Source organism: Gymnoscopelus microlampas, assembly GCF_963454915.1.
Source record: "Gymnoscopelus microlampas genome assembly, chromosome: 9".
Taxonomy (NCBI): domain Eukaryota; kingdom Metazoa; phylum Chordata; class Actinopteri; order Myctophiformes; family Myctophidae; genus Gymnoscopelus; species Gymnoscopelus microlampas.
Window position 1 is genome coordinate 42,897,363 of NC_139946.1, and position 14,971 is coordinate 42,912,333.

The 14,971-nt window shown below is 41.9% G+C and overlaps 1 protein-coding gene across 1 annotated transcript in view; it reads right to left on the bottom strand.

The window, feature by feature from the left end:
- The window catches only part of LOC311051844 (BMP/retinoic acid-inducible neural-specific protein 3-like), a gene marked incomplete at its 5' end in the record, with an annotated part of 90,087 nt that overhangs the window by 19,607 nt on the left and 55,509 nt on the right, over window positions 1-14,971 (bottom strand). Inside the window, 2 exons of the mRNA XM_084066508.1 lie at window positions 5,676-5,912; window positions 8,832-8,937. Coding sequence (XP_083922634.1) covers window positions 5,676-5,912; window positions 8,832-8,937 — 343 coding nt within the window. The remainder of the gene's footprint in view (window positions 1-5,675; window positions 5,913-8,831; window positions 8,938-14,971) is intronic.

Sequence of the window (14,971 nt, forward strand, 5' to 3'; positions counted from 1 at the left end):
AAACCTCCGGATCTCCTTAACTTTTTACAGTGGAGCCCTTTTCGATGCGCGATCACTCCGCAATGGCGACTCGCGTGAGAGATGTTATTGTTCCAGGCGTTAGCCTGGACCAACTACCGTCGTACACGCATCCATTGTTTACATCCGTCGTCGATTCTACAGCTCTAAACAACGCAACGTAAACGCTAGGAATGCCAGCACTAGATGTACCCTGTTTTAATAAACCTCTGGCACCGAATGAGTTAAGTAAGATATCTGAGTAGCCTATACTTCTTCCACCACTGGTCAAATATTTCAGTCATTCAGGTCCACAAAACAGCTTGAAGAAATCCCTCGAGCGATCCATCAAGATTGGAATTCAAATTATGATAATGCTGGATTCCATACTGCAACCGCACGAGGAGATCAACAGCATTACTGATGACCGATAAACCAATAATTGCAGATCAATGCAAACACTTTGAAAACAATCGGTTGCCTTCCTCAAGTTATTCAAGGATGCTATGCCAATGACCTTGAGTCTGACAACCAGTGGTGGGAAAAAGTACTTATATTTTTGACTTGAGTAAAAGTATCAATACAATGTAAAAAATACTCTGTTACAAGTAAAAGGCCTGTGTTCAAAACGTTACTTAAGTAAAAGTATAAAGGTATTGGCATCAAAATATACTTAAAGTTCCAAAAGTAAAAATGTTTGAAAATAGCAGATCTACAATCTCACAACACGTCGCGACGCGACTCGGTGCCACACTATGAGCTTGCATACTCTGAACGGGCGGTCTCGTCCTCCCAAGCTATGGTACTAGACACGCCTCTTGCCTCTATGGCAGTGTTGCCAAATTCTGCGAGATAAATAAGAAACAGGTCTAAGCCAATGGGGAGCCACTAGCAGTGTTGCCAGATTCTACGAGACAAATCAGAGAAAACAGAAAGCAAGTTGGTATACATGACTGAGTCATGTCTTGTTTTTGTTGCAATGGCAGATTGGTCTGTAACCAGGCTAAGGATAAGCCACCACCACCCAAAAAAAAACACAAAGCCACAATATGATGCATCCTGTGTTTTGGCACAAAAGGCTGTGGGGTGATGTAATAGCAGAACATCTCAGCAGTCAGCACCCACCTCTCAGAACACCCAGACAGCTGATCTTCCATGGTGGAGGCTCAACAGAGATTGCTTCCTGCCTCCTCAAAATTGGCATGTTTTATCATGAGCGTCCCTGCATCTAGTGCACCCATAGAGAGGCCATTTTTAGTGTCTGTCTGTGGGTGCATCTTGGAAGAGAGACACACAGCACAGTGCATCAGTCCACCAGTATTATTCTCTTCCTCCACAGCAATCTTAGGTAGTCCAAGTGCTTCATTAGGCTACTTTGTCAAATGACTTTATTGTATTATTCATTAGGAGTATTTAGGATGTTTTTTAAATGTGTTATTACTGTACATACACATGTGATGATGTCTGTGTTGTTGAGCAAATAGTAATTATTATTATTATTATTATTTTTAAAGGAAATACATCTGGCTATACAGCTAAAACTTTAAAGCTGCTGTTGTTCTAGTTGTTATTTCGAATGATGTGATATTTGCACGTGTGGTGATTCCGTTGGCTCTGGCCTGTTGTGGTGTTTTCTGTTAAAAGTGGAAAAATGTGTAGGCCTAGGTTAGACTACTTAAATTCATAGGTTTCACAAATTTCATAGGTTTCACAAATTCATAGGCATGTTAAAGCCCCTAACCCATTCAATCCGGGAACGCATCTCTGTCATTTCAGATTCCAGGGACCCCCCACCCCCAAGAAGCAAAGAGTTGCAAAAGTTCCCTTGAAAAACATATATAAATCTCACATTTTTTCTAAAATAGCCCAGAGATATACTAAAATGACAGAAATGCTTTCCCGGATTGAATGGGATAATTTCAGTTTGAATGTCATTCATATACATGTGCCTCAATGGCTATCACAAGGTTTCAGTGTTATTGCTTGTCAATTACTGTGAATTATTGTGCATATATTGCATGTTTGAACACGTTTTTCTAGGCTCCACTACAGCCTAACAATTACAGTATGATGTTTTGTGTAAAAGCAGTTTACAGGGATTTTCACATGGGAAGCAACAGGCACGCCTCTAATTAATTTGTTTCTATTTTTTAACATTTTTATCCCACGATTTTGTAACCCATCTTTTCACCCAGTGCCAATTGTCTAAATAATCCTGGGCACTACACTCCCTCTGCCAGCCTAGGGAGAGCCTAGAGCCAAGCTCATGCCTCCTTCAACGCATGAGAGCTAGCAAGCCGCTTCTTATCACCTGACAGGGGGGAGGTTCCCTGGTTAAACGTAGCGTGTGGAAGGAACACGTTATTCCAACCAGTTCCTTTCCCCTCCATCAGGCGCCCCGGCTGACCAGGGGGAGGCAGTATAGAGACCAGTATTACTGCATGTTTTTGTGAGGGTACCTACCCTAGGAGACACGGGGAGAACATGCAAACTCCACACAGAAAGGCCCTTTCACCAACCCCACCTAGGGCGTTGGTTATCAAAGTGGGGTCCGGGGACCCCCAGGGGTACTTGAGGGGGTTCTAGGGGGTACCCAGCTAAATGATGGACAGGAACCAAATGGACCCTTATGGGTCTGTAACTCTGAGAGTGTACAAATGGAACCAAATGGACCCGTTAGGGTCCATTTGGTTCCATTTGTAGACTCTCAGAGTTAGATTAACATTGATTTTACAATATGAATTCGGGTCCCAGTGATAGAAATGCCATTAAATGGGGGTCTGTAGCCCTAATGCATGTCAAACTGGAGGTCCTTGAAATAAAAATGGTTGAGAATCACTGCTATAGAGCCGTAAAAATCTTCTCTTATGGGGGTCCCTGGCATATCTTTTCAAATGGGGGTCCGCGGGCTAATAAGCGTCAATTTGGGGGTCCTTGACATGAAAAAGTTTGAGAACCAATAGGGTATGAGCGCTGATGACGCGGTTGAGAGAGAGTAATTCCTTTTCAATGAGAAGAAGAGCAGGCTGGTAGGGAGATGCGGAAAATCTGTCAGGTGGAGTGACAAGCGGGCACACGCCCATGAAACGGTGCTCATTTCACACACGCCGCCCGAGACGTTGAAATGAGTTGAAATAATAATGTGTTGAGGTTTTTTCTACGCATGAAAAAACAACTCCACATGAGGTGCGACCTAACGGATCCAAGCGAGAACGCAGTAAAACCCTTTAGTTCAGGCGTTATTTTGAATGCGGTCAAACGGTGGGTCAAGCTTGACATTACATGTATGTAATGTCTAAATGCATAGAAGGAGAACATCATGTCAAATATGTTATTGCAGACAGGTTATGCATCTATTTATGAATAGCCTGCTGATAAGCAGTTAGCCCAGCCCACTGTGTCTCTGTCCATTGTGCTGAAATAGTCCAATTCTCTCTCTCTTTCTCTCTCTCTCGCTCTCTCTCTTTCTCTCTTTCTCATCCTGTCATTCTGTCATTCTGTATGTATTTGATTGCAGATTAAAATTTTGTGGGGGCAGGCGGTACTTAAACTTAGCTGTTGAGGGAGCGGGCGCGGACAAAAATAAACTGCAGTGGGAACGGTCAGTAATCCAGCAGGAAGGAGCAGGCTCTAGTTGGCTGCCTTTTAGTTTTCTAGGCATGGTCTTACAGTATGCCTAAAGTTATCTAGGTTGAATTAAATAGTGCTGCACAATCAAACCCTCAGTGTGACTTTAACCTTCTTGTAACTGAGAGTGTACAATTGTAACCAAAATGGTCCATTTGGTTACAATTGTACAATCTCTAGAGTTAAATGAACACCGACGATTTTACTGTCTGGCTACCTTTTTAACACGTAGTCCCTGCCTTGCCAATGAGGTAAAGTCATTATTTAGTCATTCTTCCGAACTCAAAGAGCTGCCTTTGAGCTTCGTGTCACAGCAGGAGCTTCCTCATCAGCTGATGGTGATTCATTGCAGCGCTCCACATTGTCCTCTGTACACCTCCCATGTGTCACCTCCATTTCAGTTTCACCCAGCTCACTCCCACACACACACTATCTCTCTGACAGTGTCCCAACTTTGTGCATGTGAGAAAAGAAGACGGTAATATGAGGTGTAGGCTGTGTACTTGTTGTGCTATTAACACATCGGGTGCCAGCATTTTATAATAACAGATTACGTTCGGTGCCGAAATCTCACCGTTGAGCTGCGCAGCGCTGTTTAAGCTGTAGACTCCACGACGTGCATTCCATGAGAAAAAAAAGCATGCCTCCATTTTGCCCGATGGTACTGGCTAACGCCTGGAACGATAACATCGCTCACACGAGTAACAATGGCGGAGTGATCGTGCACACAAAATGAGTCGTTTTCCCCAGCGTAAAAGGTTTCGGAGTTATAGGGGTTTTAGAGAAGGATATAGAGCGGAAGCGGATGTGCGCCATGTTTTTTGACACGATGATGCATCTGGCCCATCCTTCTCAGATTCACTGTGGGTGATCCCAAAGCTGCTCCAGCCCCTCCCGTATGGAAAAAAACAAAAAAAACAAAAAGACACCAAACACGGTTCGGACCGTGTTCGGCACCAGAGCGCTACTATGTGAAAACACGGTCCAGACCGTGTTCGGCACCCGATGTGTTAAGCTTAGGGTGCTACAAGCTCCTGTTTCTTTTCCTTGCCTGTCCGTTTCCATTCCGTTCTTCTAAAATTAAAAAAATTACGTATGCGCGAGGTGCAGTGGTATGTGCGTAGCATGTGAGCAATGCCACTTTAAATGAGCCTTAACAGTGGAGGGCAGTGGTGTAAAGTAACTAAGTACATTTACTCAACTACTGTACTTAAGTAAAATACAGGAGTATTTCCAATTTTCCAGTACCTTTACTTCAACTCCACTACATCTCGGAGGCAAATATTGTACTTTTACTCCACTGCAACTATTTGACAGCTTTAGTTACTAGTTTCTTTGCAGATATACATTATTATATTATAAAACATACATTAACCACTTTAGCCCTATTTTATACATAGACTATTTGAAAATAGACGATCTACAAGCTCACAACGCGTCGCATATGCGACGCGTTGTGAGCTTGTAGATCGGCTATTTTCAAACATTTTTAATACTTTTACTTTTGGTACTTAAATACATTTTGATACCAATACTTTTGTACTTTCACTCAAGTAAATTTTGAATTCCGGACATTCACTTGTAACGGACTACTTCTACATTAGCCTGGCTCCACCCCCTGAATCGTTTGCCTCGCATTCAGGGTCTGGTGACGCTGTCGAAGGCGGGTGTTTCTCGGTTGAAAATCTGTACGACGAATCGGGATCGACATAATCCAGTATGAACCAATCGCCAAAGACTCTTTGAAAAAAAAAACTTTGGCCACGCCCCCATCTCAGAAATCGGCTGCATTGAGAGGGCTTTCAGACTGAATAATGGAGAGAGATGAAATGAAAATTCAGGAAAATGTCAAGCTACTTCTACATTGCAGTATTGATACTTTTACTTACTGGTACTCAAATGATAAAAATGTGAGTACTTTTTTTTCCATCACCGGTAATATTCCACACACGTGGGGGGGTGGAGAGGGGGTGGGGCGCACGCACACCGCTATAGCTGAATTAATGTACTGTATGTATACCGACAGCAGCAGCAGCACTAGTGTACAGTACCTGACTCCTCAAAGTCCTGGTTGGCCATAGTCCAGGAATCTCTGATGTGCTGCAGGCTGGCCTCCATGGCTCTCAGGTCCACCTCGGGGCAGTTACACTGGGGGTAGTCTGCGCTGCAGTGGCACCAGCAGTCGTTGTCCCGGCACACCAACTGGCCCTCCTCATTACATCCAATGTAGCTGAGAGCTGCCTGCACGAATCTGACCCGCAGGTACTGTGGCAGTATGGCCTGGAGGCCTGGAGGGTTCAATATGACAGAGAGAACATGTGCAGGTTAGAAACGTCACATGAATTATTGAAGTGTATAACTAACTAGTGGTGGAAAAAGTACTCAAAATGTTTTACTTATGTAAAATGATCGATACTGCGATGTAGAAGTGCTAAGTTACAGGTAAAAGTCCGGAATTAAAAATGTACTTGTGCAAAAGTACAAAAGTATGAAATTAAGTATAAAATGTACTTAATGTACCAAAAGTAAAAGTACTAAAATGTTTGAAAATAGCAGATCTACAAGCTCACAACGCGTCGCGATGTGACGCGTTGTGAGCTTGTAGATCGGCTATTTTCAAATAGCCTATAGGTATAAAATAGGGCTAAAGTGGTTGTTGTTGTGTTTTATAATGTAATATATTTATATCTGCAAAGTAACTGGTAACTGAAGTTTTCAAATAATTGTAGTGGAGTAAAAGTACAATATTTGCCTCTGAGATGTAGAGGAGTAGAAGTAAAAGTTTAGACAATTGGAAATACTCCAGTAAAGTAAAAGTACCTCACAATTGTGCTTAAGTACAGTACTTGAGTAAATGTACTTAGTTATCTAGTTTGGGTATTGCATAAATCTTTGAGTTTTCTACACTCTACTGCTGAGTGTCGTATACCGTGTGCAACTGTACATCTGTAAATCATTCAAGGAAATACTATATTTGTTTTTTGACAAAAGGATTACACTTTCTGTTTGTGGCAACAACCAATCAAACATAGGCGGCGGGTAATGACGGCTAGGGTAGGCTAAGCCTCCCCAAATGTTATGCTGGGAAATTATGGGAATTGTGCAAATTATATAATATATGTGCAGAGCATTATTTAGTTAATTTTTTGATAATAAATCAGTCAAATCAGGCAAAAATAAGAATGAAATAACATAACCGTAACCTCACCCTAACCCTATCCAAAATAAAGTAACCAAAAAACGAAAAGAAACAAACAAAATCCGCCCAAAAAAACGTGTTTGCGCACGACCCCCCCCCCCCAGACTCAAGACAGATCTCCTAGCCTTCCCAATTGTCAGGCTCAACCGCTGCCTATGCAATCAAATCATGGTTATAGTTTATCAACCAATCACATCACATTGACAGGTCAGGTGTCAATGCATTTCTAAACACATTATACAGTTGAGGCTGCAGGGTTGAAATCAGAGCTGATGACACCAGTCTTACTGTAACCAATCATAACTTACAGATGTGCCACTTCAAAACTTCACATGTCCTGCCATCGCCAAGACAGTACATTTTCAGGGGATTCCCAGGGCAATAAGAGGGACAAAGAAGGGCATTTAAAATGCTGAATTATTTTGATGATCACTGCTTTTATGATGCTAATTAATTTGAGCAACTGGTCAAATCACCTTTCGCCTCATAATGAGTCTGACACCTTATTCAACACACATTCTTTTGTTCTCATGTATATGGATGTCTGTTGAAGGGAAAACGGGGGTGTGTAGTGACAACTTCTTTTCAGGGGCAAAACAGTGCATTTTAAGGGCAGAAAAGGGAGGAAAACAATGCATTTTCAGGGCACTATCAGGGAAAGAACAGTAACGTGTGAAGTTTTGAAGTGGCACATCTGTAATTGCTGTCAAAACTTAATTTCAGCTCTGACCACCATAATAACTCTATGTAACACTATTGCCATCTATCACTCTTTATTTTCTATAACTATCAGCTAAGCCTTTGTCATACAACAAAATAGCCAATATACAAGCTCAAAAAAGACACCACGTGTAAGCTTGTAGATCAGCTTAATTTCCACCCCACACGACGCTGTCATATGACAAAGTATTAAATGAGACTTGGATCTTTGTTATAGGAAATGCTGTCAAATCTCACAGACTTCTACTCAAAAGATAATTTTAGAACAGATAAACACCACACTCATGGTCTTACAGCAGAATACATAACAAAAATCACCAAACGAACAGCATGACGCAACACTACACATCAGGTTCCGCCACATAATCCCCCAATGCATTACCATAGTTAAATAACAGAAGCAACACAATTAACACACTTCCGTCCGCCCCAAGTGCATCATGGGAAATCAACATAGAGAGCATCAGCGGGCACGCCCCCAGTTAAACTTGGCAACACTAGCAGCGCAGCTGTTACTAATCGACCAATTTCACACGGAAATTCAGCCAGATTGAAAATGCTTGTAGGCCTACTGTATAAGTCTCATTTTAAGCCTATACTTTGTGTGTTTTCAACAAGCAGTTAAACTATTTTTTTATGATCCAGTAGCAAAAAGTTACCGTATTAAAATTCCATTAACCCATTAAGATGCATCTGTGTCACTTTAGATTTCTTTGGCAATTCAAAAATAGCAGATATACAAGCTCATAGCGTGGCACCGAGTGCCGCACTATGAGCTTGTAGATCTGCTATTTTTGAAAAATCTTATTTTTTATTTTTTTTTGATTCTTTTCAAAAAACTGTTAGGATTTAGAAAACATTTTTAAGAATCGCCTCAGGTCTTAATTTATCATGGAGGAATATATTGTTATATCCTGTTAAACTGGAACCATTGTTTAGTGGCAAGAAGTGTAGTACCAACCATTCTAGATGACTTTAGGATATTGACAGATTTTGCAGATCCGAAATCACCCTAGTACTATTGTGGGGCGAGACATTGTTGTTGTTTTCCCCCCCCTGTTATTATCATGCACTGGGATTCACATGCAATTCGATCAAATTCATTCATTTTAAGTTTTATTTCTGTGTTTCCTAGCGCTGTTGTTCTGAAGCTGCACAGCATGAGAGGAAAGACTGATTGAGGCTAAATTAATTCCGACATCACTGTGTCGCTGTGTTGCCAGATGAACAGAAAGTGTGACAATTCCATCAGAATTTTTTGGTGGGTTCAATTATGAAAAAAGCCAACCTTGTAAATGAATCTTGTTTTCGGGGCTCTGAACCAAAACGGAACTGACAGAGTCGAGGTTGTCATAGTTACTGCATCCGAGAGGGCCCGTCCTTGTTTCGGTCACCTATAACGGGAGGAGAAGAGAGGTTGTATGACAATAATCCATACCGTTAGAGACACCCACTGACATAATTAAATATAACGGAGGGAGTACACATACTGTAAGAGGGAATTCAAGGACAGAAAGAGAGAGAGACAGTAAGAGAGACATTAACATAAGAGAGAGAGAGAGAGAGAGAGAGAGAGAAGAATGTCACAAGAAACACAATTAACAATTCCCTTTTCACTCTCTAACTCCACTTTTAAGGAACACAAAATACATTACGCATTATTTAATCTCCGCCGTGCGAATCACATTTAGGATAATGGCAAAACCAGCGAGACGACGGGGTTGAAAAATTGAGTTGTAACAAAGTGCTCCGGAGTAAACCCTTAATGGAGGTGTCAAGGTGTGATCTGTCAAATGATAGTGCTAATAATAATAATTCTCGACTTATAAAGCACTTATCTAAACAAGGTTACAAAGTGCTTTACATAAAACGAAAGAAATAAAATAAAATCAGCATCAGAATGAATTAAAAAAACAAAACACAATGACATATAAATACAGTATAAAATGCAGTGAGAAATAAAACAGACAATTACACATTTCACAAATTAAATTATGGAAAGGCACTTTTGGATAAGGTTTGTGTGCGTGCTGTCCATGGTGCTGAACTGTTGGTTTTGTGTGTTTGTTTGTGTGCGTGCTGTCCATGGTGCTGAACTCTTAGGTTGCGTGTGCGTTGTCCATGGTGCTGAACTGTTGGTTTTGTGTGCGTGTGTTCGTGTGTGTGGGCGCTGTCCATGGTGCTGAATGGATGTGTGCGTGTGTGTGTGTGCGTGCATTAAAGGACCACTTCACCCATTTTCAACCTAACTTCTGAAAAACATATGTTTCTATATCAGTGGAGCTCAATCTTTTTCATGTCAAGGACCCCCAAAATGATATGCATTTGGCCGCCGGCCCCCATCTCAAAATATTTTGTTCCAGGGACCCCCAGAAGCAAAGATTTGAGTTACAAATGTTCGCTTTAAAACAATATTCCAAGATTTGCACGCATTTTCACGATTTCTCAAAAATAGCAGATCTACAAGCTCGTAGCGCGGCACTCGGTGCCGCGCTACGAGCTTGTAGATCTGCTATTTTTGAATAGCCAAAGTGTAAAATAATGCTTATTTTTAGCTCAAATCAAAAAGTGACACAGATGCGTTCCCGGTCTTAATGGGTTAAAATTAGACACTGATTTAAGCCAGCCTGCAGCTCCTCGGGGCAGGTCGTTTCAGAGTCAAGGAACGCTGACAGCAAAGGCACGGTCACCCCTTTGTCTTCGTCCTCCACTAGAGGACCGACCACTGGGTTCCCTGCATGCCTGAGGACATCGGCGTGCGGCGCACACAGGCTCATAGGGGGTTAATAATTCAAAAATGTAATTATAGGGGCCAGGCCGTGAAGGGCTGTATAAAGCTATAATCCGTAAGTTTAATGTCCATTGTAAGGTAATTGTAACATTATCCGAAGTACAATCAAGATGGCAGCGCATATATCTATTGTCCAATCCGGTGTGGGCAATTAGTGTGGTGAGACCACCTCCAACCACTGCATACAGTATATGTGCTACTGTATTTATATTGTATTAACCAGTGGTGGAAGAAGTACTCCACAGAGTAGAAATACTCTGTTACAAGTAAAAGGCCTGATGTTCAGAAAGTTACTTGAGTAAAAGTGCAAAAGTATTGGCATCAAAATATACTTTTTGGTTTACCAAAAGTAAAAGTACTAAAATGTTTGAAAATAGCTCACAACACGTCGCCATGCTACGCGTTGTGAGCTTGTAGATCGGCTATTTTCAAATGTAAATTTTAAATGTTCAAATTTTCACTACATTTTCACTATTTTCAAATAGCCTATGTATAAAATAGGGCTAAACACATTGACTGCCCCTGATGTAAATCTACATTGTCACAAATCCAATGCTTAACTGCCATGGACGTAAATCTACATCATCTGGTGTTGTCAGTGATTACACTAGAGTGCGCTCTTCACCAACCAATGAATGCTGCTTTGACTTCCAGAGAAGGATAGATCTGGAAATTCCGTCATTTAACCCATTAAGACCTGAGGCGATTCTTAAAAATGTGTTCTAAATCCTAACAGATCCTAACAGATATACAAGCTCATAGCGCGGCACCGAGTGCCGCGCTATGAGCTTGTATATCTGCTATTTTTGAATAGCCAAAGAAACCTAAAGTGACACAAATGCGTTCCAGGTGTTAAAGGGTTAAAAAAAAGAATTCACCTGGTCCACTGCAATGTTATCAGATTTATAAAAAATAAAAAAAATCTCAGATTTCTTTTCCCATATTGCAGCACTATTTTCTGTGGAGAACCTAATCAAGAAATTAAGAGGATAAATTGTCTTCCTTTACAGAAACAGGTCCTGTTTTTCTTTTACCAGTAGAAACAGGGGCGTCACGGCCATTCACTGTGCGTACGACGCGACACCCTCACTCTCACAGATCCGTGATTTCATACCCCCCACTTTTTTTTTTTTGATAATAAATCGGTAAAATCAGGCAAAAATAAGAATTTAATAACCTAAGCCTAAAACCGAAATAAAGTAACCAAAACACGAAAAAAAAACTAACACAATCCGCCCCAAAAAACGCAACATTTTGAAAATACAGAATTTGTTTACATTTGACAGTTACAAATGTTTTTCACGCTTTTTCAAAAATAGCAGATCTACAAGCTCATAGCGCGGCGCTATGAGCTTGTATATCTGCTATTTTTGAATAGCCAAAGTGTAAAGTAAGGGGCATAGTCCACCGAAAGTCCATCCCCCCCATCTTCTGAGAGCCTGTGACGTCCCTGAGTAGAAAGACTATTGTTCAATCTGTAATAATGTCTGTATTTGATCATGGGGTATACTGTATATGCATGCTTCACTCTCCACACTGAAGCCTCTTGAAGTAGTCTAACACAGTGCTTTGCGTTTTATTACTGCCGATGATTATCTCACCCATCACTGTATTTTATATGATTAAGTGGGTTGGCCATCTCTCGCAGTTCGTAGAGAGCAACATTGTATTTTATTTATTTATAAGGCCTTGTGTGGTAAACTTCCTTTATACCTATCCTCGCTTTTAGAACCAAAGGTTACTGGACATTCAACACGTTCACAAACCCACATTAGATATACCAGTCCACGTAAGAACAGCGAACAAGGAAAGACCGCTTTCATGTATTATGCTCCACACAAATGGAACAAACTTCAGGACTCTCTGAAACTGGTGCGATTGGTCTCAATAGAGACATTCAGGGTGCTTCTTGAGGACACACTACACAGTGACTGCACCCGTTTCATGTAACACTGTGTTTATTTGCATCTGTGACATTGTAATGTGATTCAAATGTTTGTTATTGTTTCTCATTATGTATGTGTTTTATATGCCGTTATCGGGGCGTCCTTGAAAAAGAGAGCTTGCTCTCAATGGGGCTTCCCTGAATAAATAAAGGAAAAAGAAAGATTGCGTTTTTGGTGACAACAAGCTAGATTCAACTGCCCATAAATAAAGAACGGAAGATCGCGGTTACAAATAATGTCATCCGGTAGATAGAAGAGACTCTCGTCCTCTCCCCCAGACAGCTTTTGTTTATATCGTCTCCGCATCGTGGGTTTCCGTGGGTCGTCAAAATAAGGTAAAAACGTTGCCGGTGGCGGATTAATTAACCCATTAAGACCTGGAACGCATCTGTGTCATTTTTAGATTTGAGCTAAAAAGCATTATTTTACACTTTTTGAAAAATCGTGAAAATGTGTGCAAATCTTTGAATATATATATTTTTAAAGCGAACATTTTTAAGTCCAATTTTTAACACTTTGCTTCTGGGGGCTCCCTGGAACAAAATATTTGAGATGGGGCAGATGGGGGCCACATCAACCTGGCAGTTGATGTGGTAACATAGGCTACTGTACAGATTTACGGGAATGGGGATGTGTTTGTTTGTCTTGTATGTGTGCCTGTGTACAGCTAATCTCCAGCACTGCTGGACAGATCGGCGTGAAACGTTTGCACGCCGTGAAGACACTCCATCACAAGTGTTTCTAATCGACCTCATGGTGGTGCTTTTAACAGGCGCCGCTTCATGTTCTTGGCCTATAACTCTTGAACCGTAAGGTCGTACAACCAATAAAACATTTCCTCATGATTGCATGGACCATATATGACACAACTCAACCCATATAGGCCACGCACGTTTCCACCTGACTCCATTTTCTGCCATTTTGATGCCACTATTTTCATCGGCACTATTTTCTGTCAGAGGTTTTTTAGGCATCAGTTGTCTGTGGTTGAGATCTGTGGTGTAAAGTAACTAAGTACATTTACTCTACTTGTCTATAGTGCTTGGCAACGTGTCGTCACCACGGGGGGCGTGGCATAGTAACTGCAGACATACTGGTGGGGGTCAATGTTAACTCAACCTGTTTATACCCTACCAAGATGTCCGCCGCTCCAAATGACACTTGTTGACGCCCCTTCAGGATCTTTTGCTATATTTTCACCTCTACTCCACTACATCTCAGAGGCAAATATTGTACTTTTACTAGTTACTTTGCAGATGTAAATTATTACATTATAAAACATACATTAACCACATATATATATATATATATATATATATATATATATATATATATATCTAACTATATAAATGGCGACCGACTTCCGCACCCTCGGTGTCCACACCCCACAGCTCTGTTATCGAATAAACAACGCACCGCCAGACCACATGTCGCCAACTGACTCGCCACGGCGGCCGCGCTGAATTTACGCCTCGCGTAGGGGACATCTCACTGTTCACTACACCTTTTCCACCGCGCAACATAATTAATTCTACTCACCAAATGTCGGACAAAACGGAAGGGGAGGCAGCTTCGTACCGTTTACCGTGCGCACGACCTCATCACCACAACAGCAGGCAGCCGCTGCGGGGGTTTTTTCCTTTTTTTCCAAACTTTTTTTTTGGTCACCATTTTCTCCAGGCACCATTTCTGGTGTAACGTCGGGTGTTTCTTTTCACCAGCCAATCACCTTTCACGTTGCCACGTCCGTTGCCACGTCGCGCTGACGTACGCTAAACAAGCGCTGCCGTGCGCACAATGCAAACGAGCCCAAAGGCGCGCAAAAATAAGCCGACCATTGCTTAGACACAAAGTCAGACCTGGCAACGCAGCCTACGCCAATCATGTGTGAGAGATCTACAAGCTATGGGGCAGAGACGCCACCGTATCTTAGCAACAACTACAGCGCTCACTCTCATTGGTCGTGTCACGCTAAGAGCAGTCTCCAGACAATGGCATCGCAGACAGCTTGCTGTTACTGCTGTAGCCATCACAGGCAGTTGCAGCACGACGGACAGGGCGCTGTGATAGCTGCCATGTCGCTAACGCTAACCTGGTTGTCATGCCTGCAGCGGCTGTGCAATCACTTTGTCAACAATGCACGTTCGTGTGGTGAATGTCTATATTGCTGCTCAGTTCGTCCATTGTAGATGGTGTATGTTTGTGTGTGTCTTCTGGAGAACTATGTAGCTCCACAGCAACTACAGTAACTAACGTAATGGCAGGACCGCCCCGTGCAACGCATGTTAGGCTGCATTATGGTCATGTAGTAATTTCAGATAATTTCGCTCCGATTAGAGCAGTGTTTATCAACCCTTTCACGACGCCCCCCCCCCCCCCCCCCCAAATACACGTACTTGATCTGGGACCCCCCCATTCTGTTTGACTCCGTTCCACAAGTAAATATTGTCAAAATAGCCGATCTACAAGCTCGAAACGCCTCACGTTGAGAGGCTTTGTAAGCTTGGAGATCGGCTATTTTCTACATGATTGCCTCTTTCTTACATTCTTTGCCAATGTGGCCCATGTTTTCATAGCATAGTTTATTGACTACTTCTGTTGCAGAAATGGCCATTTCCTTTACTTTCGCTTTTTTATTGTCTCCGCCAGGCCGAAAGGCATGGCGCAAGACTATGTTTCACCCCCTGTCCG